The sequence below is a fragment of the Lissotriton helveticus genome, chromosome 9 (assembly GCF_964261635.1).
Source record: "Lissotriton helveticus chromosome 9, aLisHel1.1, whole genome shotgun sequence".
In the NCBI taxonomy this organism is placed as follows: Eukaryota; Metazoa; Chordata; class Amphibia; order Caudata; family Salamandridae; genus Lissotriton; species Lissotriton helveticus.
In genome coordinates, this window is record NC_136070.1 from 1,027,113,098 (window position 1) to 1,027,140,556 (window position 27,459).

General features: G+C 43.0%; 1 protein-coding gene across 9 annotated transcripts in view; it reads left to right on the plus strand.

Annotated features, from left to right (window-relative positions):
* MITF (melanocyte inducing transcription factor) overlaps positions 1–27,459 on the plus strand; it is a 759,320-nt gene that overhangs the window by 334,397 nt on the left and 397,464 nt on the right. For 4 of the 9 annotated variants that reach the window (XM_078661340.1, XM_078661338.1, XM_078661337.1 and 1 more), the window contains exon 2: positions 18,233–18,444. The exons of the other annotated variants lie outside the window; for them this stretch is intronic. In XM_078661340.1, the coding sequence (XP_078517466.1) occupies positions 18,233–18,444 (212 nt within the window). The remainder of the gene's footprint in view (positions 1–18,232; positions 18,445–27,459) is intronic. 9 annotated transcript variants of the gene reach the window in all.

A 27,459-nucleotide genomic window follows, 5' to 3' on the forward strand; every position in this document is an offset into this window, starting at 1 on the left:
TCATCGCTATTATAACAGATAGTGCTGTCAAAAAGTGCATCCAGCTAGTCAGCACTAATAATGCTGTTTTTATGATTTGTACACAATATGACGCATGATAATTTATACTGTTTGCAACTGCGTGGGCTTATTTTCTTTGCTCAGTTTTGTCCCGTCAGTGGTTGCTTTTTTCAGCGGCCTACGAATGCATCATTTATAATATAGTAATGTTAAATTTAGGTGTCAAGAAAAGGGGAGGTGAATCATACAACTTGCACCTCGTAGCACCCGGTGAAATGTGGAAAATGGTTGATTCCATTCACTCGGTCTTTGTTTTCCTCGACAGTTGGGGCTGCAGGAGACCAACATTTCTGGGTAATATATGAGTTCACTGATTTGTCCACTTTAGCTCACATGTAGCCTGTTCTTAGGGGCCCAGGCAGTGTCGGGTTTTATTAAAAGTTGTGTATGTTCTTGTCCTCTAGCCCATTTTCATTAACCAGGTAATAACAATTTAAATCAAAAATTCTAAAGGACATAAACAGGTTTTACAGCTGCGGGAATAGAATATTTATGAGGCGTGGAACGGAATACAAACAAACGACTTAAATGCATTTATTTTGGAATAGGTACGTTTTTATGCAGAGATCTTATGGCTGCAAAGCACACACAGGTCGTAAGCAGTGAAACACAAATGAACACTTACTTTCCTACCAACTGGAAGAAGCAGAGATTTAGGCCAAAACCAGCAGTACAGGAAAATGGCTGCTGATGAGGCACAGGAGACTAGAGCCACCTATCGAAGATAGTTGCCAGAATGCTGATCTGGTTTTGTGCAGGTCTCTTGCTGGTGTGATTCTGAAGTTGCTGAGTATATTGTAGAGCAAACAAGGTAGAAGGCCCTTTATGATAGACAGGCCTGGTCAGACCATTACACCTTGTTTAACTCGCACTATACACACTGGGCCCACTGTGTGGTCGGGGGCACGCTTATTGATTATTAGTTAGTTTAAGTATAGTTAATGCTGCACAGATATGACCAGTGACCAATAAAACAATGGGTAGTCATTAGTATCATTTCATTCGTGCTGTCTTTCTTTTTTACATACAAAATAATTTATAAATGACTAGCTCTTGATCATTTCAATAAATGTTTTTGATTCACAGCATCTATTTATTCCTATATGTACTTTGAGGCATCACATGCAATAAAAATATGCAGTAAAGTGCCCTTGGCTGGCTTTTCCGCGGGTTTGCCGCCAAGAAGGAAGTCTGATCTCATGCTGGGAAAGTGTGTGCCGCTACCAGAGGCCAGAGACAAAGACCTGTGTATCTAGGAGGAGACACTTATGCCCACGCAAGATGGCTAGTGAACGGCCCATCATGGTGATGAGTATCAAAGGCTTCACCTGCGCCATGGGACAAAGGAACGTGTCCCCCACTCGAGAACAAAGCCTCCCACTCCCCCAGGCACTATTTTTCACGGGCAGGCGAGAAATGAGCTATGCAGGAAGTCGCAGCTAAGGTGTTCAGTCGAGATTGGTTTTGACCATCTTGAATTTAGACTAAAAAGCAGGTTCAGACTACTTTGAGTGACATAATCCTACTGTTTATGGTCACTACTGGGATGGAGTAGCTGCAGGACCAGCCATCCCTGTGGCTTCCTCGTAAAGATCCTGCTTTTGTTTTCACCCTCTCTTCGCACGCCTGTCCGCACCACTGGCCGCAGATCTATTTAGCACCATTGGTAGCCAAAAGCACCTCTGCACCCGCGTCCCCCGTGCCAGATAGTCGATCTTCCTGGAGACTCCTGGTTCAGGGCCAGCTCCTTGCTTAGGTTCCAAAGGTTGTTGCTCACCACCAACCGCAAGTACCTTTTTGCTAAGGTAGTTATTTAAAGACCACAATCCTGATTAACAGCTCTGTCTGACAAGCAAAGTGCACCGCTGTACCCCAGTCCCCTGAGCCAGGTAAAATTGTGCTAACTGTTGTGAACTGTTCTAGAGACTCACTAGACCTTAACCCTGAGCGGGGTCAGTTGACCTCACCCTCTAAGTAACCAAAATGTGTTTTTCCAATTGACCGCAACGTTAAATGTTTTTACACTGCAAAGTACAGATTTATTTAATGATTTGCGTTAAGTCAATTACTTATGGTCCATGTTGGTGATGTGAAGTGTTTAACACATGTTCCTCTAAGTAGCCTGTCTGCTCTTTGCCACTCTACCAGCATTGAGAGTAGGCGTACGGTAGTGTACCCGGGGTCCATCTTTGTGTATTGTGCTAGTATTACATGGTAAGGCACTACTTGCAACAACATATGACATATCGGTCCTGATGTCAAATATATTGGCCTGATTATAATAAGAAAATAAAGGGATATATTTCAAAAAGGTACACATGTCCCCTACACACATTCTTTGGTTCCCCTTGCTTTATTTAGACATGGAGAGAAGGCTATGTTTCCAACTATTGAACATCGACTGGCTCTACCATTGCAAATAGCCTTCCTCCATGAGTTCAGATGGTCTATCCTATATATGGCCGAAGCACTGATGGTCTATCCTATCTATGGCCGCAGCACTGATGTCATTCCCATCAGCCTTTTTAAAGCAGAAGATAGTCATTCACGCTATGGCAGTCCTGGACCTCAAAAATGCTTGACGGTTTCTCATGCTCATAACACTCCCTGCACATAATGGAAATCATTTTTTGTTTTTCTAGCATACCTTTCATTTAGTTTTTTTTTTTTTTTTTTTAATGCCGGCCAGTCCGGCCTGTTGTTGGAAACACTTTTGGCTAGAATTCTGCATTGGACAGTGTTGGTGAGAGCTCTAAAGTGGAGGTAGTCATCACAGGCATTCCCTCCGTCACCCAAGCCACATAGCAGCTGGCCCACTGAGATCCAAATGAACCTGTCTTCTCTTATTGACAGTGGCAGAAACAAACCGCTTCCCTTTTAAGTTCTCTTACTACTCTAGGGATAATAACTGTGGTGGAAGGCTGTTGATCTTTTGCTGGTGATGGTTTTGTGACTCTTTTGGTCTTTGTTGGCATTGCCAGTGTAACTGATTAAACGTTTGACAACAAAATGCATATGTGTGCTACTGCACTTGGTAAAAGTGTTATATTGTGAATACACTTTAAGCCACCTACCAAAAGTATAAAAAATCTTTACAGTAGTGCCCCTCGACATGTACAAAAGAAATCACTTTCAACAAGACCGGCTCAACGCTGTACTCCTCAAATATAATGAGTCATATATATGTCCTTTTAAAAACACAATATGGTTGGTATCTATGTCGTCTGCCAAAAATTTAGAAATCTACTTATCTCCATGCCTGGCTTAAAAGTCAACAAAAACTATTGTAATTATTTAGTTATGGTGTCTGTTTTCACGCTTGAGATTTATTGTCTTTTTTTGTTTGTTTTTAATACAACGCAAAACATACATAAGTAAACAAATGCTGTGCAAAATGTCAATTCAGTCATGAGAAAATATATTATACTCATTTAATAAATGGAATGACATACCCCTACCGTACAATATAATGATATTGCAAGTCACAGAGGTGCTCCATCACCATATAGAGGAACAAGGACGAAGACCGTTTTTAGGGCTCGTGGCGTTAACCGCGCGAAAGCGCGGTCTCGCCAGAGACCCTTTTGTTAGCGAGGCAGCTTTCCAGGAGACAGTACCTGGCCGCGCGCATCTACTCTGGCAGAAGGCGATTTGAGCAGGCCACGCGCACGAGAAAGCGCTCGCTGTGGCCAGCTCCTGTCTCCTGGAAAGCTGTAACACACAGCCACACCTCCCCCTGCTTACGCATGCGCACACACAAAGTTACACACACGAGCGCACCTACACACACGCACACACACATACAGAGACCCCCGCCCTCCCACACATACACACACGCGCACCCCCCTGCCCCCTACAACTAAGCCCCACTTACCGCCACTCCGGACTTCTGCATCCTCCGCGGGGCTCTCCCTCGGGCATGGGAGCCCCGCGTCACCAGCACTGCTTTTCTGTCCAGGCACTCCGTGGGCGCGGGCTTCCGAAGACGGAAGTCCCGCCCCACGGCAGGTTTCGTTTTTGCTTGCTTACGTCTTGTTAATGGACTTTGACCGCTGCTGAGGTAAGGGACAATTTGGTGTGCAGCACATCAACCTGGCCTGGTCTGCAACCGCCGCGCCCATTTTACAACACACAGATCGGAGCTCCAAGCACGAATTGTATAAAGGCCCGAGGCGACTGCCCTGTCACTGCCAAAGCAGAGCGCGGCCGTTTCCAGCAGAGGAGGCCATCCTTCATGCTGTACCCAAAGGCAGGAGTAAGGCCGCACTGTCAGTGAGTACCACTCAATCTGTGATATCAACTTTGGTTATTTGCATTGCTAAGAAACAGCAGAAGTGTGGTATGAGGCGCTATATAAACACAACACTAATATTGATAAGTGAATCTGCCGAATGTGAGATTAGCTACTTAATGTGTCTCTATTTCTAAGGACAGCGCATGGTGTCAGTAGTGTGCCCATGTACTAATCTGAGCACCTCAGGTTTCACCATATATATCCGGAGGCTCTTGTGTAGCTTTCAAAAAGCTCCTGTCCAAGTCCCAGCAATCCTCTGGGAACTTGAGTACGCTATTTCAGTGACCAGCACTGCTTTTAGTATTTATGTGTTTTATTTCCATCACACTAAATATAGCTCACGGGGGCACTTCGCAGCGCTAGGGAGCAACCGACGGGCTCCGTAGTCAATCCGTGTAATAGATACAATATTAGCAGCATCATTTCTGTGTTTACAGCAATAAACTGAGTAAAAGATGCGTGCACTGTTGCCTCGTTGCAACAGGTGCTCGCAGCGGCTTCTTCCAAAGCAGGAAGGTCTGCACTGCCACTGACGTGATACCTGAACATCAAACTTGCCTCCTTTTTGGGACATCATCGTTCTTCGTCCTGGGGTTGACTAGGGAAGAAGCGAATTAGAATGTCAGCCAACCCCTAGTGAAGTCCTGTGACCGCATGGTCCTTGCAAGCACCAAGGAACTGGGCAGGCGCTGCATCGCCAGAACACCTGAGTAGCCTGAACATTTTATTAAAGGGGAGGAGATGTGTGCGGTCTACCAACTGCGCTGATGTGAAATCTTGTCTCGGTGCTCTAATCCCAGCGCGAAAAAATGTGTCTGGGTAAATGTTGGTAGTTTAAGAGTGGAGTTCTAATCTAATCCCAGCCTGAGTACCTGACAGAAACAAGGGATTCTGGACAAATCCTACAAGGACTCCACTCCTAGTCTTAAAGGGATGGTCAAGGGGTCAGACAAGCTACGGAGGCACGTGCAGCTTTAGTGGTAACATGAATAGGGCGCATGTGCTCCCTCGTCACACATAGCTGAACTGTTCTTCGCAGTCTGCTCTCCCTGTTAGTCACTCAGCTCATATTGGATCATTTGCACGTTTGCCTCGCTATTCCCACTCTTCTTTATCCAAGTCCTTCCAGGCTCTTCGGCACATGTTCTCCACCTGCCCACCAAAGTTCCTCCTCACGCCTTCATTTCCATATAAGCCATACACAAGTTGTTTCTTATTCATGCACTACAAAATAGAGTGGAACGGTGTAATGTGCGCCATATTGAGGGGGGGAGGTTACGGCGCAGTTGTTTTTTTTATTTGTGGGCGTGGGGACATGACATGATTTGCTCAGAAGCTCCTGTGTATTACTCTTTACCTTCTGTCTTTGTACACCTCACAAGAGAGTTGTCAGTAAGTCACATGCAAAGCTATCCGTACTACACCCTCACACACCCTCACGCTCACATACCCCCACCCTCACCCCCCTCACCCTCCCTCACACCCCCTCACCCTCACCCTCACACCTCCTCACCCTCAAACACCCTCACCCTCAAACCCCCTCACCCTCACACCCTCTCAAACTTACACACCCTCACTCACCCTTACACCCTCACACGCCCTCACCCTCACACCCTCACCCCCCCACCCCCCCTCACCCTCACACACCCCCTCACACACCCCCTCACACACCCCCTCACACACACCCCCTCACCCTCACACCCCTCACACCCCCTCACCCTCACACCCCCTCACCTTCACACACCCTCACCCCCACCCCCCACCCCCCCACACCCTCACACCCCCCACCCCCCCACCCCCTCACACCCCCACACCCTCACACCCACACCCTCACACCCCCCCACACCCTCACACACCCCCACACCCTCACACGCCCTCACCCTCACACCCCCTCACCCTCACACCCCCTCACCCTCACTCCCCCTCACCCTCACACCCCCTCACCCCCACTCCCCCTCACCCTCACACCCCCTCACCCCCTCACACACCCTCTCTCATCCTCACATACCCTCACTCACCCTCACATACCCTCACTCACCCTCACACACCCTCACCAGCATAGCATAACAAAACATAGCATAACAAAATACAGCATAGCATAACAAAACACAGCACAGCATAATAAAAAAGCACAGGATAGCAAAAGATAGCATAGCATAATTATTCCCAACTCTCCATATTATTGAGCAACATCTGACAGTTTGCAAATAATCTTTATACACCAATTCAGAGTTTTCGGAAAAATGTATGCAACGCATTGTCATACACAATGCCAATAACTCAAACTTTGATGCTGCGAGCCCTATTGCATTGTAAATGCTTGTTTAAATACATTTGTGGATCTCTGAAGTGTCTTGCAATAATCTCATCATGTATGGCTGGGGATAATTTATCCTATATAATTCATTGTCACAACATCACCTTTCCCACAAACCACTTTAATCCTTAGTATGTTACTCTTTCATATGAAAGAGAGCGCATTTTTGCAAATATAAAGAATAACAATAGAATCTCTAGTGCAAAAATAAAAACATCAAAAAAGCTGTTAGATAGTTGTCACAAAAAGAAATTAGAATCACCTTCATTTAGTTAATAGTTTTTCTATTTACAAAAAGTTGCAGTATCTCAGATTTTGTAGAAACATGCAGAAAGATTCTAGTTTTTCTATAGTTACCTGAGAATTGCTAAAAATAAACACATTGCCATAAATATCTCCTTCATGCTAGTCACTGTAAACAACAACAAAAAACGAGCATAAGAAAATGAATGAATGAATCAGTCTTTTGCATTCATTATACTTCCTGGTCTGACCTGCCTTTCTGGCTTCGGGCATTTTGATGTCAGAACCCCTCTGTGATAAGTTAACACATTGGAGTTCTGGATTCGATTCTTTATAATAGTTGACTAGGTGCTTCACAAGTAGCCCAATATTTGTGGGATAAAGTACCCCTTCCCATATATTATAAATGCATTGCATGTCAGTGAGAAGTATAATATATATATATATATATCCATGTTATTAGCTGCCTACAGTTCAATCAAAATTTGTTTTCATAGTTTACTGGTCACTTGCCAAACTCAACAAATAAAATCTAAAATAAATTGCTTTTCAATGGAAAATGAAAAGAACAAAATATGGTTTATGTTCACACTTTCATGGCATCTTCGATAGTTGAGAGTTGCTGGACTGAATTCAAAGAAAGAAAAGTGAGCATAGACTGCCATCAATCATTTACATCACCTTTATTGACCCTAAATTACCCCTTTTACCCCAACAAGGTACATTATTAAATAAAGGGCTGGATTGCAAGAGGCCTGACACATCATACTAAGAAACTGGACATACGAAATTAGATTATTGATAGCTGGCTAAACTACATGACCACCCACTCTTCCTGGAAAATATCAGCATTACATAGCAACTTTAATATGAGTGAGCTGGGTTCGAACTACTCATAATGGGTACTGTGAATGTGTGGGTGATGCATGTGATGACCTAAGTGATACAAACATGCACACATGAGCTATTGGTGCATGTTGGATTCAATTACTCATGTTTCCAGGGATACCTCCCACCTACAGGTCCATTCTCTTATGTAAGTCCAAATTTGCCATACAAAAACAGTCACCATGATGTGTAAGAGTTGTTTCCTTGACTCCATCATGTTAGCAAAATGGGTAGGAGTGCTGTAGGTTATATCATTTTTCTGTTAAGGAGCAGCCCATGCTTCCTTCCTTGTTTTTTCCCTGTGTTCAACAAGTTTTGCTCTTTTCTGCTTTTTATTTGACAAATGTCTTTGTGATGTGGAATAAGATATGTAAGAAAGGATTTGTGCTTTTAATCCTTCAAATTAAACGTCCCACTTGGCTGGTGAACATAGTCACTGAGTTGCAAAGATTTTCATGGCCCATAGCATTCACATGCCATGGTGTTAAATCTTGCACTGTGGTTATTGCAAACATTCATGTCACTCATTATGGGCATTTGATGTAGGTGCACGGCCAGTCACCATTACCTGACGTAGGTGTTACCACCACCGGTGCCAACCAGTCAGTGACTGCAGCACAGAGACCTTCACAGTAGTAACCAAATGGAGCGGTCTATGATAATTCCCTTTGGTAACACGGCGCAGGACATGGTCTGCAGCTATTTAACCTATGATCCCACCCAGTGAAAATGACTGAATAAACTCCAGGGAGTTTGAGGTGCTTCCTTATCAGACCCTTTGTATATAATATACAAAATAAAAACAATAATTAGTGCAACTACAATATCTATAGAGTTTAGTATATTTTATCTAAAGTGAACCCGCATACAGTAGAAGGTTCTCGTCAATTCATATAGCATCAGGCTAGGGTCTTCAGTGTCATACAATCTTGAGCAATATCTAAAGTTCTACAGACCATAACTCCTGCAAAAAGAGGAGACGAGAACACACACATGGAGCCGCAATGCTCCTTGTATGCTTATATATAGAAAGAAAGCAAACTTCAACACAAAATCTCCTGTCCTAGGTTGTGCTGAGTTCTAAATTTTTGAAGAAATCCCCTTGTACTGAGATAGAGTAATGCAATACTTTGTCTTTATCTAACTTTTCTGAACTTTTTCGTAGCTTATAGTGCATATTGGTAAACACTGGGGGTCCCCTAACAATCATGTATGCCTCTTGAAATGTTGTTTATAAATCTTATATCAATCATCCATGTGCCTTAGATGCAAAAAGTGTTACCAGTGGGGGTCACTCTTTTATTATTGCCTTCTTCAACCATCCTTAAAAGATAATGTATACCCTTTAATTGAAGGCTCTTCAGGCATTGGTTGCTACACATTTTCTTCTCATTATTTCCCTTGATTAGTTGCAGAGCCTATTGTTTAAACCCAGTGTTTTTATTGGAACTACATATATTAAAACTTGGTGTCACCCAAAAACAAAATGTTATGTGTACTCAAAAATGTTATGGTCCTAATTCAGATATATGTTCTGTAACGTATGGTAGAGAAAGTGAGTAATTTTTAGATATTAGAAAGAAACAGGCAATCATATGATTCAACAATTTTCTTCATATCTCCAACAAAACACAAGCAATCCTGACTCTCAGGGGGGACAACTCCTCCTTATAAATGAGAACTTTAGTTGGACATTCATGAAATTTGCATTGTGATAGTTTCTCCTATCCCACACCTTTCCCCGCCTCACCAAGTGGCTGCAACTGTCTGGGGTAAAACAAAGAGTCTATGATTTACAACACATCCTATTTACAGTAGTATGGAAGGGGACTCTCTCAGCTAAAACGTATTCTGAATCTAACCCCATATTGCTTACCTAGTGCTAGATTTTTCTGACAAGGACCACAATTTGCTAATTTCCTGATTGCTTTTTATGTTTCTAAAACGGCCACTGCAGCCCACCCACTGCATGCTGCGATATGTAAATGTAAATGTAAATCTGTATTTGTAAAGCGCAAACTACTCACCCTTGCAGGTCTCAAGGCGCTGGGGGCCGTCGTGGAAATTAAGTGAGCTAGTGCCCAGGGTCACATGGTGCTGAGCTGAGCTGCCGCCGGAACCGGGGATCGAATAGTGAACCCTGTCCTGGCCGCTGCACCACACCTCTCCACGATATGCAGCGTCTCAGCACCCTAACATCTTGATTAACTGCACTGTGGCATATGAACGTCCACATCCTGTTGCTGTCCAGTGCTCTAGACTATTATACATTCATTGTGGATGTTTCGCTTCAACAAATCTACTATTTTAAAAGTATTAACATAGTCCCATAAAATGGTGTTTTACCTTACCTACAAAGGCAATGCAATCTTCTAGAGGATTTAATTGCTTAACTCAATGGCCAGATGTATTTCCTACGCTGTCTTTCATTATGCCTTTGCCACCCTGTTGAATGCTTCTCCTGTTTTTATTGTTTACATTTTTATTGGGTTATAGAATTTGAATTTACCATTCATTGTTGACTGCACGGTTATATTAGTACCCAAAAACATATCTTCTGTCGTGATCTCAGAGTTTTACAGTTTGTCAATAATTATTTATCTTTGATCATTTTCCATAGAAACAGCTGTATCTCTCGATGACTCTTTGTGTGTCAATTGCACCAATTGCACTCCATCACTCAAACCAATTTTGTTCAAATGTAATCTATAGAGCCATTGCTGTTTCAGTTGCAGTAGGGTTGCTTTCATTTTCCTAGACGCCTCTGAATTCCAGTTTTTGCATTACTGTCCATTTCAGGGAATCTGAATTCCTAAAACATGTGGCCATCTTAGTTATCATTTGGGACCCTCTTATGGCAGTGTAATTTTCCTAAATTTGAATAAGAAATAGGAATAGAAGTTAATGGATGAGGGGAAAGACCTAATAAACGTGAACATAGTAAGCAAATATAACAATTGAGTCAAACAATGTAATTAACGCTGTCTTGACAAAGTGGACACAATTTGTCTTCTAAGTAGGGTTGATTTTGTAGGTGAGATGAAGTACAATTTCCTGTGCTGGTGGTAATACTCTTAAAGTGGTGGGTTTAGTGTAGCTGTAGTAAACCATGTAATGATCTAGACCACAGTTCGTTGAGCGCGTTCATACATTACAGCATAATTTGTCATGACATGTACCTTGGGATGACTTGCAACAAATGTGACGCTGTGGCCATCTTAAACATGTGAAAGGGGATCAGGATATGTGGAAAACTTTGATCAGAAATATGGGTCTACCATTGGAATTAATTTTAGAGGAGGGTGTGGGGTACGTATGTTAGATATTATTGATCCTTTAAGTTTTCCCTCAGTCAATAGCTGCTGTCTGGTTGATGGTTGAAACAAGCATAATGAAAAAAGCATAAATGTCCGTCTGATGTTCTTACCTGATGAGACTTCCCCTGAGAGTCAGGATAAGGTGTGTGTTCTTTTTGACACAAAAATGAAAATTGTTTTCTCATGTGATCTTGTGTCACCTTCTGATTTCTAAAAAAAACACTTGATTTCAGGATATAACTGAATTTGGAACATATTATCTTCCAGTATGTGCAAAAAGTTAGATTTTTGTGTTTCACCTCGTAGTTGCATATTTTTTTAGTCTTTTTTAGTCTTGATGAAAGTGCTAGATTTGGACAGTGGGCTTCGGAACCAGTTGACAGAAAATTAATGCCTGAAATGATAAAAAAACAACAAAAGTATTTTAATGTTGTTTGAAAAGGGAAATAATAAAACGGGGATCTCTACTGGTAACACTTTTTAAATATGCAAGACATGGGTGACTTAGCTAACATTTGTTAACAAATTTCACGAGGCACACATAATAGTTGCGGGATGCCCGGATCAATAAGTGGGCAAGACAACAGTGGGTCAACGTGCACCTTATGTCACCAAAAGGTATTGAGCAGTTGTATGAAAATAAACAACTCTGTTCCTCTACCTCACTTGATTCAGATTGCCTCATAACCTTTTTCCACCCAGGGCAGCCTAGGGGAAAAAATATCGGGTTGATGTTTGGTTTCCTCGTACTTGTATACAAGGAGCTTTTCAAGGGCTGCCTGTCCGCGACTCCTCTGTTTTTTCAGAAAGAGGAAAGAGGATGCAGAAATCTGCAACAGAAGCGCAGAAAGAAGCAGGGGCAGTGCAGAAAGAACTAACAGAGGTGCAGTAAGAGGCAAGAGGGGTACAGAAAGAGGCAAATTCTAGTGGCCCTGCTCATACCTCTGAGTAGGTCCAGAAGTGCCCCTCAGTGGTTCCTTCAGTTTTTTGTCTCATTGAGTTTATAGTTTAGTTTCTATGGAAACGATGAAGACCTGAGGTTGTGTGGCCCCCCTTATTTTAGTATTTTTGGGGCCCTGAGGACCCTAGAGCTTGAGCATTTTTATTTTAAGGAAAAAACTGGAAGGGGGGGCCGCATGGCCTCCCTTCCCTGGGCCACTATTGGTTTCGTTTCTATAAAAAACTTTTTTAAATTTTTGCCAGGAGGGCCCCTGGGCCACTTCTGGCCCCGGGGACAACATCCCCCGGTGCAGGCCCCCAACGTTTGGGATTGTGGGGGGGAGCCTCAATGCCCCAGCGGTCCCAGCCGGCTCCCCGCCTCTTGCGGGAGCTGGCATTGCTTTTGGGCAAGGGGAGCTGCTGACTCTCAGCTCCCTTTGCCCAAAAGCAATTCTGCTTTGCTTCTTGGAAGCGAGAGCAGGTTTCCTGATCTTGCTTCCAAGAAGCAAAGCAGTGTAGCTATGGCAGGACGGGAGCCATGCTCCTGCCCTGCCATAGCAAACAGCGATGTCCCGGGGGTGGGCACCCCTGGACATTGCAGGAGCTGCCCTGGGGGGTGGCGGTCCCCATGGCCATGGAGGGCTACAGGAGGGGGGCACATGACCCCCTTCCATCATTTGCACAGCCCCGGGGCACTAATTATTTAAATACGGGGGTCCGTTGCGGCCCCCTGGCCCAAGGGACCCCCGTATTTAAATAATTAGTGCCCCGGGGAGGTGGTGGTCCCCGGGGCTTGGGGGGGCTGCCAACACATTTTGGTTTGGAGTGTTGGCAGCCAATCAGAATGAAGCTCGTGCTCGGCAGGGTTCGCAAATCCTCCTCTGCCCTCAGATATCGATAATCTTTATTTTTTAATTTCTCAGGACGGATTTACACCATTTAACAAAAGCACGGTTTCTGAACCAAGAGCTACTCTTTTGCCAAATTTGGTGTAATTCCGTTCAGTAGTTCGGGCTGTAGCCGTGTCTAAATTTCCTATGGAAATTAACATGGGGGAAAAAGCGTTTTGCGACCCCCCTCCTTTTTACTCGTTCCCCACTTGACAAATCACCCAAAACTTTGAAAAGAGGAGCTGACCTGAGTAAACCGTTAGTTTTGAAAATGTTGCGAAGATTCGTCAAACGGTGCCAAAGATATTGACAAAAGAAAATACGCTTTTTGAATAGAAACAAGGTCCTAACTAGAACTACCTACTGGCGACCGCCAGGAGGTAATATATATGTATGTATAAATATATATATATATATATATATATATATATTATATATATATATATATATTCACTGAAAAAAACATAGGTTTCAGGGGCGTTACAAAACCATTGAAATTTCCCAATTATAGTTAGTTCAGCTAACTATAACTCGTGACCCGCAATGCACTGCTGATGACATCACATATTACATCACTCATGACATGGTCAGTGACATCACTCATGACATCACTGATGACATCTCAAATGATTAAAACTACCACTTAAAACGCGCCACAGGGCGCGTTTGCACACTGGTGAAGGGAGGGGGGCTCAGCTGATGTGTGCAAACACGCCCTGTGGCAGTTTTAATTTGGTGGATAAAGCCCCCTATAATCCTGAGTGTCCCTTGGGTACAACTAGCCCACTAGGCGCCTCCAGTAAGCGCCGTTGCAGAGATGTGTGAAAAGGGGCACGTCCTGGACCACCTCTCTGCAACGCAGTGCACTTGCACTTACTGGAAGCACCTGGTGAGCTAGTTGGCCCCCAGGGGCCCTCAGGATTGAAGGGGAATTATTTCCCCAACTTAAAATGCACCACAGGGCGTGTTTGCACACGTCACCTCAGGCCCTGCCCCCTTCCTTCACCACTTTGTAAACATGCCCTGTGGCCGTTTTAAGTTGGGAGATTAAGTCCCCTTGAATCCGGAGGGTCCCTAGGCTCCAACTAGCCCACTAGGTACCTCCAGTAAGCTCCACAGAGCTGCGTTGCAGAGAGGTGTAAAAAGGGGCATGGCCTGGACCACCTCTCTGCAACACAGCGCAGTGGCGCAGACTGCAAGCACCTGTTGGGCTAGTTAGCCCCCAGGGGCCCTCAGGATTGAAGGGGAATTATTTCCCTAACTTAAAATGCATCACAGGGCGTGTTTGCACACACATGTCACCTCAGGCCCCGTCCCCTCCCTTCCCCACTGTGTAAACACGCCCTGTGGCCATTTTAAGTTGGGAGATGAAGTCCCCTTGAATCCTGAGGGTCCCTAGGGTCAAACTAGCCCACTAGGTACCTCCAGTAAGCGCCGTTGCAGAGAGGTGTAAAAAGGTGTAAAAAAAGGTGTAAAAACGGGCACGTCCTGGACCACCTCTCTGCAACGCAGCGCAGTGGCGCTTACTGGAAGCACCTTGTGGGCTAGTTGGCCCCAGGGGCCCTCAGGATTGAAAGGGAATTATTTCCCCAACTTAATATGCGCCTCCCGTGATCAGGAGGGTGCGCAGATCCTCCGCGGCCATAGATATATAAAGTTTTTAACTTTTGATTTTCTCAGCAACTACTGAACGGATTTACATCATTTAACAGAAAAGGTTCTTTCCGAACCAAGAGCTATCTTTTTACCAAATTTGGTGTCATTCCGTTCAGCAGTTTGGGCTGTAGCCATGTCTAAAGTTTCCTATGGGAAATTGCATGGGACCCCCCTTTTTTCTCGGCCCCCGCTTGACGAATCACCCTAAAACTTTCAAGATGGAAGCGGACCAGAGCGTCCGACGAGTTTAGAAAATTTTGCAAAGATTTGTCAATCCGCGCGAAAGTTATTGGGAATAGAATATTGCGAATTTTCTATTGAAAATAGGTCCTAACTATAAATACCTACTGGCAACCGCCAGTAGGTAATGTATGTATGTATGTATGTATGTGTGTGTGTGTGTGTATGTGTGTATATATATATATATATATATATATATATATATATATATATATATATATATATATATATATATATATATATATATATATGTATGTATATATACAGAAAACTCCCAACAGTGGATGACCAAAGTTTCAGCACCTCAATCCCTATATAAAAGCAAAAAGTGTCCTGTGCATCCACTTCCTGAGCTTGCTGCAGTTAAGCTCAAGTAACATCCAGCGAGACATATTTTCAACCGGGACACCATTGCCCCTGACTTTGGGGGATCCCTTTATATTTATATTCACAACGTTTGCGATTGGAGAAATAGACTCCCACCTGATTTGTCAGGGGTTTGTATCAGTTGAATGTGGACTTACGCCCGAGAGGCTACTTTCTTTAAAGGAACACATTAGTGAAAAGGCAATATTTTTCACTACATACTTTAAGCCCTGATGAAGTTCCCCAAGGGAACGAAACACGTTGGCTGATGGCCAATTTTTAAGAACTTTTCTACAATAAAGGAAACTGCAGGACTCATTTGATGACTCTGACTCCATCCCTGGTGCACCTTCCTCTTATCAACAGAATATGTGTATATATGTATGTGTATATATGTGTATATATATGTATGTGTATATATATGTATATGTATGTGTATATATGTGTATATATATGTATGTATTTGTATAGATATATATGTATATGTGTATATATGTATGTATATATTGTATGTATATATTTATTGTTGGACAAAAAAGTTAAAGTAACGTTATAGTTGGATGAGAATATCAGCATATCTTGCAGCCCCCTTTTTTTTTATGGCACTCGGCACTGGGGTTTCTGGGTCTTATTAAGGTGCGCCTCTACCCTTTATTTAAGTAATGGCCCCAGGGATGGGGTCCAAGGACCACTATTGGCTCGAGGAGGGTAGATGTATTCCCCCTCCCCTAAAAGGTCTGTGGCTTTTTGTCCCTGGGGTCCTTTGTGGCTCAGGGAGATAAGGCACGCGCCCCCTGTGGCCATCCCCATGCCGAGCATGGCCAATGGCTGGGCACGGCGTGCAGGTGGCTGCCTGCAAGGAGGGGGGTTGGTCTCAGAGCCTGGATGCTAACTCCCCCTGCCGCCCGCACATGGCCAAAGATTATGTGCAGTGTACAGTTGGCTACATGCAGAGCTGCTTTTTCCCAAATATGATGTAAATCCTTTCAGTGGTTTGTTTGGGCTCTAGCTGTGTCTAAAGTTCTTATGGAAAAATTCATGGACAAAACACATTTAGGGACCCCCCTCCTTTTTCTTGGCTCCTGCCCAGCGGATTACCTTGAAACTTTCTATACACAAGGTAGTTAAACAGTAGCACGTTTTTGGAAAGTTACCTGGAGATTTGTCAAACTGTGCCATAGGTATTAGCAACACACAAAATACATTTTCTATGGAAACACGATCCTAACTCTAACTACCCAGATACATATTATGTGTGTTACATTTTAGGTGATTTTGTTGCACAAAAAAGGAGTGATATTTCACACACAAACGAGGCTATTTCAGAAGTAAGACTCAATTTGTGTCAAATACAGATTTCATCCGTTAGGTGGGCTAGTGTCCGTCTGCTTTCCTTCCAGCAGCTAATCGGTCTCTAAGTTTACCAGTAGAGTGGCTTGCAGCTGGTATTATCTAAATGCACTACATTTTACATTTACCATTATTTAATCTTAAACTACTTCATGAAATGTAAACAAAACATGACTATTGTATTCACAATCAGAGCCCATTGTTAGCTCAGCCTCTTAAAACAGCTGCTTCAGAAATATATGCACTCTACAGACATAATGTGTTTTACCACCACACACAAAAACTACCTTCTTAACTACATAAGAGTTTTTACCTTTTTCTTTTAACATACAACCAGGGCACAAGAAGTGGGGAGACGCAGTCATCGGAAGTGACATCACAACAGGAAGTGACGTCACGAAAGGTGGCTTGCACCATTGGGCTCATTGCCTGCCCCTCGCTCACCCCTTAGATGCGAATGTATCTGAGAAGTCAGCGCGTGAGCAGCGTGCTGTGAGCTCCGAGCTCCTCGTCCCAGAGAAGCCAAAGAGTGTTTGGCAGGGGGGACGGTGTCCACCCGGTAATATAAGTGGGGGGATGCCGTCCACCCGCGTGGTACCCCGACTCAAGCTCTGCATACAACCAACGCGTTATGGCCAGTATTTTAGTAACTGGTTTCGATAACCATAAAAGAATCAGTGTGGGTTTTAATGGCTAACATTCATTGTTCTCAGTTAGTGCTGAGCAAAACACTAATAAATTGTACCCCAGGACGTTAGTGGAAAACTTTAAATAGCCTTTAATCACATGTTCTTTCAATACATTCAGAATTCCAAGGCACAAATTGTCCCTTGGTACACTACACAGATTTCAAGTGTTTTAAGGAATACCTCTCAGTACAAGTGCCGCAATAAAATGAGCCCCACCCCCTTCAGTGTCCTCATATGTAGCTGATTCACAGCAAACACGTTTAGTTGAGGTAAGATTACCCCTGTTACATTTCTTCCCCACAAATTAACTGTTGAGTTATAAATGAAATAATACCAGTATTTGTAAAGCGCACAGCTACCTCCAAAGTAGTGTCCCAGCGCTGGGGGCCCTCGGGAAGATTAAGCAAGCTGGGTCACATGGTGCTGGGGTAACCTGCCACCGGCACCGGGGATCGAACCGTGAACCCCTTAGTCCGGAGTCAGCCACCCTGGCCGCCACACCTCTTCCACTTGCGCAGTGCGCACCCGTGCGACACGGGGTCCGTCACACAAGGAGATACCGTATACATACTCTTTCACTTTGTAAAAAGTATAATGATTTTAAAAAAGAATAACGCGGTTCGTTTTGTAATACCTTTTACATTGTATATATTTTTCTGTGCTCTGCCATGAGAAGTGGTGATACGGGTCTTTCTTCCCAATTTCTTTGAATATATAATGACCCCAAAGTCATATTCATTAAACCATGACATCAATGAGAAAAGCATTTCATAGCTTTATTAAGCCAGAATTTTTAGTTTGTGAATAAACAAACGTTTATAAGACAGGAAAACTTGACCGGATTTTCTGTGAGCAAATATGTATTGACTCTTTGCATCAGCAAACAGATATTACCATACCAGCCCTCCTTCCAGTTAACGAGAACTACGGGGCTTGGCAAGGCTCGTGCCTGCTCATCGTTAGTCATCTGTTTGGATTCGCAGAGGTTTGTGCACAGAGTCGTGCCGGTTCTGCCCAGCGTTGTTTGGAGGTGGGCAGTAGGAGTAAAAGTGAAGCCTGTTTCTGGAAGCGCGTGCTCCACCAAGACCTTTCAGTGCGGCTCCCCGCTTGCGGCCTGGACAAAGACAACACCTGCGCGCGCCATGAACACCCTCTGCTTACTGGGCCAGAAGCGCATCCATGACTATATGATGGGGTAAGCAGCTTTACGTTGTCTGCTGGTGTTATCTGAACTTGTGGCCTGCCTGTTCTGCTCAGCAACGCGCGCGCGTTTGCTGCTGAATAGCAACGGCTGGGCCGGATGGGTTGTGAAAGAATATAGTCCCTTCCTGTTTATTATGGGCCTACCGCCTTGTAAGCAAATTCCGTCCCACTGTCTTCGAGGGAGGCCCCTCAAATAAGTGGCTACAAGCAGAGTTTGTGTTTTCTCACTCGATTGCTACTCGAGGGGTATTGGTCCCCCAATTCATCCTGTCCTAAATGCAGTCAATAGGTCCAGTGTTTTCCCCATGTCACTTAAGGGGCTCAGCTGTTAGTGTTCCTTTAATTCCAGGCAGCACCACTTTATCTATGTAATGCAAGTGTATGCATGTGTATATACTTTATAAATATGTGGTTTAACTACATGCACGCCTTACTGTGCATTGGCAAGAGTCGTGGCTCCAAAGTTGCACTGTGATAGGTTATTGAACAAACCGCTTTATGGCGAGTAAAAAAAAGTGCGATATTACACCGCATTCTGTTTGCGTAAATTGTTTATCCATTGTATGTACCAAACAGGGAAAAGATAAATATAGAAGGCAATATTTATTGTAAATCTCAGAATAGTTTCATTACGTCGGGTGAATACATCACCACATACGTTTTGCATTGAATATGGCTGAACACTACGCCATTTATGTCTTAAGAAGTTTTAGAAAGCGTCATAAGTCGTTTCAGTTACTTCAGAGCGATTGACAGAAAGTGAAAGAATACAATTGCATGATAGGGTAGGGAGGTTAGAATGAAGGTGGGCAGGTGGTTACTTGCTTCCTCTGTTGTGTTATTAGTTCTCTAAGAATATCAAGCTAATGTGATGTGTGTTTTTTAAACTATGGCCGTGTGTGATGCATTGAGTGCGTTATTAAGCCTGTAGTGTGGCTGAATATTGTTATTATGTGATATACTATCTGGTGGCGCAGCTCGTGTTTAGAACAGAATATTCCAGAGAGCATAAAAATGATAGTGGTGACCCTTTCTCCATACTATGTTTAGTGCCACTGGAATTATGCAATTCACCAGACGCATATTTTTCACATAATTACGTATTTGCCCTGTTTACCAGATAATCCATCATCTCCGCCATGATCTACAGATTTTAACCCCAAAAATTGTTTTTAGCTCAAAAGGATCAGAAGTTTCTAAAAAATACATGGCAACATGTTCTCTGCTCATTGGAACCCCTTTTCAAAGACTGACTAGTTACTTTCAAATGCTTATTGGTGTATTTGGGTATTCAACAGGTACTAAGGAGAAATCTTTGCACAGTATCACAATTTGTAAAAGTAATATTATCACAAAATGTACTGCATAACTCTGCATCATTTTCCTTGTCTTGCTGCACAATTTACAGTTTTACAGAAAAACAATATATTAGTAGCCTTAGTCAGACAATGTCTGACATACTGTCATATATATTTTAAAGAGTGCTATTTAAATATAAAATACAATTCGCTAAACTATAAATAACATATTCTGTAAACGTATTTGTAATTGTATTTATATAGCACTTACGACCCCTAACGAGTTGTGTAAGGAGACTTTATTAGGAGTTAGCTCTTTTCTGGTGTTTCAAAGTTTTTAACACAGTTGGAAGCGGACTTGCTTATTTAAGGCACTTGATTGTGTGGGCTCTTATTGCACATAGTATCCACATGCATTATATATTTTTAGGTTGTTGAGGCGTTCTAGTTCACACCAGAACCCCCCTGTTTCTAGTTTTTGACCATCCCCAGATTTCCTTAATGGGCCTGGGAAAGGGAGGGGGCAAGGCATTCCTGATCTTTATGAGCAATATTTACATTTTCTCATGATCTATTTTGTCTTCAGTTACAGGCAAGGCTTGACGTTTGGAACTTATGCAATCTGTCTCTCCCTAACGCACTTGCACGATGCTGCATAGGGAAACACAGATGCCTATTTGCATGGGGCTATGTCCTTAAATGTGGAAACATCTGTATTTCAATGCATTAGCTGCACCTTTATAAGGGATATTCTCATAAGTGTCCGGACAAACATCTGTTGCCCTTGCAACATTAATGACTGATGAATTGGCTGACTTTGAACTTAGCGGCACCTGACTTTCATGGCCCTGTCTAGGCCTGAGTAAGTGTCTTCATTAGCTCTTTCGTAGCAACATGTCAACTAGCAGGACCCATCCCATTGCGCTTTCCTGTAATAGGCATAGACGAAGGGACTTCCGCCTAGATGTATCAAGCCTTTTGCGATTCGTTAAGGCCGAAATTCTGCGAATTTCGGCCTTAACGAATCGCAAACGGACATTTTGCATCTTTTGGAATGTATGTGAAATTAGCAAACTAAGGAATCGCAAAAAATTGCGATTCCTTAAATGCTATGTATGAAGCTTTTTTAAATTGCGAATTCAGGTTAAGGAATCGCAAATTAACACCAACTTGAGGTTCGTGTTAATTTGCGAAATCCTTTCAAAAACCAAAATTTGGCAATTTTGAGGGTGGCATGTGACACACATACATGCCCATAGGGCATGTATGTGCGCCATATGCACACACATGTAAGTTTCAGGGGTGCAGCAGGGTGTCCATGAGACACCCCTGCACCCTTGAAATAATTCTCAAATTGCGATTAGCAAATTGCAAATTCGCAATTTGAGAATTACTTCACAATCATTCCTATGGGCCTCCTGGCCCATAGGAATGCATGGGAAATTATTTCTTATTTGCGAATTCGCAAATAAAGAATAAAAAGGAATCGCTAAAAAAAAGCGATTTTTTTACATACATTCTATTATGCGAATTCTAAATAGCGATTTGTTAAAAATCGCTATTTAAGATTCGCCAATGGAATCTTGATACATCTAGGCCTTCAAGCTTTATAATGCTATGCTCCGCTCATGTAAAAAAAAGCACACAAAAAAAATAATCAGCCTTCCCCCTGCAGAATGACAAACATTTTCTCACAATTGTTGCATAAAATGTGCAGCTCTGAACAGAATAGAGGTTCAAACATTGCAGTTATGTCCAGTTAATAAAAGATAATAAATGATTAACAGCATACTATTGGCAGCCATGTGCCCCTAAAGGGGTAAAACTATCCACATTGTGCTCGCTCACAGAAAATGGTGGGTTGTGGGCTTTGCGGGTTGTTTGGAGCTCCACTGCAAATCATGACGACACCTACTCCCACCCAGACATAAGTGGCAAAAGAGGTTACTTGAGGGCCCATTACAGAGAGGCTCACTTTCTCCCTAGTTATGAAGACCTCTGGAGTAGTTGTTGAACAGTGCTAAACAGTTCTGCATTTGTAAGAATTGGTACAGAATGTGTGAATCTACTCTTGGATGCTATAGGTAGCTTAGACCACTCAGGTACAGGATCTGGAGAAACTAAGTATTGCTACATAAACTGCATTGTTAGGTTTCGCCTACTAGAGAGGCCAAGCGCTGTCTGTTGTGAGACATATTGTTAGCTTACAACGGGCTTACAGCCCACCAACTACTTCCCATTACAACTCTCATTTCCTAGCTTCTGGTTCATTTATTCATCAGCTTTGTGGGCATCCCTTCCTCCTCTTATGTTTATTGTTTATCCCCAAACTCCTAACTCTTATCGGTAACGTAATTTTTTTTTTTAAGTGGGGGTGTCATTTTGTTTGCCTTCATGAGTGGTATTCAGGCCTACACAATGACATAAACAGTCATGTCAAAAGCTTTTTTTAAAAAAAAATCTTTAGTCCTTTGTCACAGCTTCAGGGATGTTGTGGCGAATGGCTAAAACCATTGGCAAAGCCAATAGGCGCCAAATGTGAGAATTATTCCCTTTGCCAATGCTTGTTGCCAGGTAGCAATTGGTTAGTATCCTCCTCCTTGTATAAACCGCACATCTAATACAGAATTAATTTGCTCTATGTTTGCAAAAGTTCAACACATAATGTAATATGCCACAGAGCAAAAATGTTCTTAAAATTATGATGCAAGCAGAAAAAATGGTATAAGTTGCGGCCTACTACCGTGCACCTTATTGCCGTAAATGTATTGAAATAATCATTTTGATTGACTTTTTGGCATTGGAGGCCTCTCGGGTTCATTTTAGTATAAATCTTGAGATATTCTTCTGTGTTAAAAATATTAATGGAAATAGTTCATGTCTTGCTGATCCACCCTCTTGTATGAGTAACTCAGTTGCAGGGACGGATATAGATTTTTGCTGAATCACCAAATGAGTGAGGAACACCTCTGCTTCCACAAGCGGATCTGAACCTAACGCTGTGCCTTAAAATTTGAGCAACATTATCTTCTTCAGGACAAGGTAAATACATGTAATTTGAATATATTTCTCCTGTACTGAGTGCCACAGTGTTCAAATTAAAGGCCAGGAAACAACAAGCAGTCTGCATAAGGGGTTGGCAATTACGAGCTAAGAACGACACCAAATTAGGCAGCCTCAAAGAGACTACACTACGTAATTTGTTCAGGAGGGTCTCCTCCAGGGCCGGACTGGCCATAGCGGGCACTGGGCATTTCCCCGGTAGGTTGGTTATGTGCCCATAGGGGCTGGTTTTGCTGCAGTATCGGCCCCCTGTAACAAAAGCTGGAGCGGTGCTTTTTTCTAGCACTCGCCCCCTTCCCCTCCCACTCCCAGGGCCGGTCAAACAGCAATCTCCCACAGGCCGCAGTTTGGATATTTATTAGTAGTAATAATTATAATTACATCTGTTTAGCGCATTTATATGTTTTCTCTTCTCTAAGTGCTTATAGCAGGGTTAATTATAATCCGATTAAATGTTACTTTAACAAACGAAGAAGATGAAAGGATGAGTCGATTTGCCCGGATTTGTTTGTGTGTCCTTTACGTTATACACATATCTTCAATGGATGCAGTAGCCCAGTAAGCCATTTTACAGGCATTTTGGTGGGGGACAAAGATGGGCACCTTTTAAAGATGAGGATCCTCATTTATTTTAATAATGGTTAATCTACGTGAGAATGGTTAAAATATTTTGTGTTTTTAAGGTGTTGGTAGAGGAAGAAAAAAGTTAATACATTTAATGTCTAACCCGAAATAGTGTGGACATCGAGTTATGAGAAAGCAATTGCATAATTTCTCTAATTTGCTAGATTGTAACAAATTAGGGAAATTATTCACTTGCGGTTAAACATTTTAATATTGCGTTGGTGAACAAGTCATTTGCATGTCTGACTATGAGCAAGTAAATGACATCTGAGGGATTCTTATATTGACTAAACACATGAATGATTGCAACTGACTAGGAAATTAATAAATGCCTCTTAGCAAATATTTTGCGTTAATTACCCCAATTAATATTCTTAATTACTGAAAGACAGTTTAGGTTAAGATGAGATAGCGGCCTGGTTACCCATCCGTAAAAGAATCCAATTTAAAATCTGCTGTTTAGTGTTCAAAGGCCTTAACCAGCTGGGTCCTTTATATCTGGCTAACAAACTGACCAAACACACATCATCGTGCACCCTCCGCTCCAATGGGAAAGGTCTTCTTGTCATCCCACGCATCAAGCAAACCAGATTGGGCGGCAAATCATTCTCCTATCTAGCCCCTCAAATCTGGAACCAGCTTCCACTAGACATACGCCTCTGCACCAACTATCTGAGCTTTAGGAAAAAACTCAAAACCTCACTCTTTTAACTCCCACTGCCTCACTTGTATGCGTTCTCAGCGCGGAGATAACCCATGTGGGGTGGTTCAGGCGCTTTACAAATGACATAAATAAATAAATAAATATACCACATTCCAGTCCACAGATATGATCAAGTTTCTCTTAGGGTTCCTTGCCTCACTTAGGTAGGCCAGAGTGACAAGGCACTCCTCAAAGAGGGCTATGTGGAGCAGCATAACCAAAAAGCAATAGATTTGGATGTAATTGCCCAAACCAAGTAAAATAGTAAAACCTGTATCAGGAATTTCAAAGGTGAAGTAAAAATAAAATTCATAAAAAGGGGTCAAAATTAGCGCAAGCAGGTTAAATTCGTTTATTTTCCTCACCATCTGTAAGAAGGCAATGTTGCTTTTTTCTCCCTTTTTTACTTTTAGTACTGCTCCACCGGATGGTGTCTTAGTGTATGGCGTACGGTAGTTGCCAGTAATCTTGACCCAATGCAAATGAAGGATCTGCTTGAAATTGCACCCAGTGCCTTATTACAGATGCGGATGCAATGGTAAAGAAGTTTACAGGATATGCATTGAATGCGCACCACACAGGGATTATTCTGGACCTGCTATACTGCATCAGAGAGAACATATGACAGTACTGGTGACATGGGGATGCCTATGCAGCTCAGCACTGTGTGCATTCGCACAGAAACCCAGCATAATCCAAATTGGTGAGAGTGTTCAGCAGAGAACACTGGGCCTTGAAGGGAGCTGAATGGTTGTGAACATAGTCTCTGGCTGCACCCACATATATGGGCTTGTTAAGGCCCCTGTAAAGTTAAGTTTCAACAGTTCCACCTCTTAGATGTATTTTTGTGGGGTGCAGATTCAGTGTGTCTCTAAACCTTCACTTGGTGGCCCCAGCAGAGGGTTTGCGAGACTATTGTTGCCCCCGAAAGATCCTCCTGGCTGGTTTGTTTTCTCCACCACCCTTTGCAACTTAATTGGCTCTGCACATGTTCCCTAATGGAAAAATGCACCAGGCCAACATAAATAGACAGATTTCCACGTGGCATGTCGCATTGCAAATGAGGCAATATCTCAACATCCAGAATAAGTTGCAGTTATGTCATGCAAAATTCGCCTATGCATTTAAGGTTGACTGGTGATACAGATGCTTAACAAAATATATTTAATTTCCAATAATTTCTACAACCTATGAACAATAAGTTGAATATAGTAAATGCCAAAACTGTGGAGAAGTAATGCATACTTGCAATTGGTTACTTAAAATGGCACACGTTATATTGTATTGTTTTCTATTTCATTATATTGTTTTTTTAGGAGTTTTTACCATGAGATATTCAGAGAGATAGGCTTGTCGACAGTCTTTGTCCCCTGGTGAATTCCGATCCTATTCTACTGGGCTTCCACTGTGTACCTTTTTATTTTTTAAAGTTCCGCTCTTCCCGATAACATACCCCTTTCCCTCTTACCTCCAAAATTTGGGCTAGAATGTGTGGCACAACCTGGATGTTTTTGCTTTTGTTGTCTCTGAGACCTTCCTCTCTTTTGTCCAGAGTTATTTTACCGGGTACCCACTTACCACTGCTTATTTTTTGATTTTATGGACTCCCTCTGTCTTGCTTCTCCTATATTTGTTCATTTCCTGACAGCACCCGTTGTAGTGCCTAATACTGTAGTGCAGTGCAGGACGTATAATGATCGGTGCAGAGAAGATTGTGGCAGAGTTTTCGTGTTATGTTATATTTATTATATTTACAGTTTTATGTGGTGCAAACTCTGCCCGAGGGCGTTGGAATGCTTTACATCCACACCAAATTATATTACACGAGGTTACAAGGGGTTGGATTACTTTTTTAGGTCGAGCATGGGCAGCACTTTTGCTGCTCTGCGAGGCATGCTCTATTGAGGTATGGACTAGAAGCTCCGCCCATTTCCCTGCCCATAATTTCAATTGCCTTCTGTTACTGTCCTTTCAAAATCTTTGCTTTTCATTCATGAATAGGCTTATTAGTCCCTTCTTGGTACAGCCTTGTCTGCATTTGTAACCTCCCATAAGGACTGCACTTTTTACTTGTGGTGTTACACGGTCTGCTTTATCTAGTCGTGAGCACTATTTTCTTTAATGATGTTCCCTTATCCCACCCATGACAAAGCAGCACGCCGCTTAATATTTTAGCAGGTGCCCACTTTTATAATAGTTTTTTTGTCATTAACTATTACTTTGCCTTTTGTTTTTTTACAGTACGGAATGCCGCATGTAATCACAGCTGACCAGGAAACTAAGCAAATATTGGCAGCAGCACGGCTGCCCAACTCTATGTCAACATCTCAGCTTTTATTTTCACAACACGGGCACCGTGCTTTAGGTTGCACCAAGGCGCCTGCTTTTCCACTCTTTGCTCCTCATTGCTGTCCCTCCCCCGTGTGAGCGCTAAACTTTGAGCATTAACAACATGGGCTCCACGCTTAATATTTTAGCCGGCTCACGTTTTTATATTTTAAATCTCCAACAGGGTGCTTGGACCTGCAGCCTTTTCTCTCTAAATTGGCGTCAGTATTTTCCCCCACTGAACTACGACTTCCAGGTTGACGCGAAGAATGCCTCACTCACGCCACCCACAGGGCCGGACTGGGAACAGAAACCGGCCCTGGCAAACTGCTCACCCGGCCCTCCCGGGGGTGAGGGGGAGTGCAGATGAGCAGTTTGCAAGCACCGGTTTTGGCCGATTTTGTTACCGGGGACCGATATTGCCGACCCCCAGTAACAAAAAACGGCCCCCACCCTTGCGGCCTACTGGGGAAATGCCCGGTACCTGCTTTGGCCAGTCCGGCCCTGGCCACCCAGCTGTAATTCATTTGCTGTAAAGACTGCCGTGGCTCGTTCTTCTTTGCAAAGGGCAACTTTCAGCTCTACAATCTTCTTAAAACTTGATTTTCTTCTGTAATCGAATGTCTAGCACGAAGTTCTCACAATGACTGCTCCGACTTCATTCACCATTGCTCAGCTTTACCTAATCTTGCAAATGGAAATCTAGCTCACCTTTTGGCAAGCATATTCTTGGTGTGTGCTGAATGAGGCAACCCTAGCTAGGCTAATTTCGAGTGTGTATCTGCTAGTCGCAAACCAAAGGTTTTGAGGCTGTACCGTGAATACCTACTCATGCAGGGTGCTTCATATTTATTGTTACTGAAGTAAAGTTCACTTGGTTCCTTTTAGTGTTTTGCAATGTTTCGAGAGAGCCCTGTCTCTTGCTGGTCATTGAAGTCAAAAAATGACGTTGTTAAGAGATTGGAAAGATAAAAGGTTGATATCGGCAGCT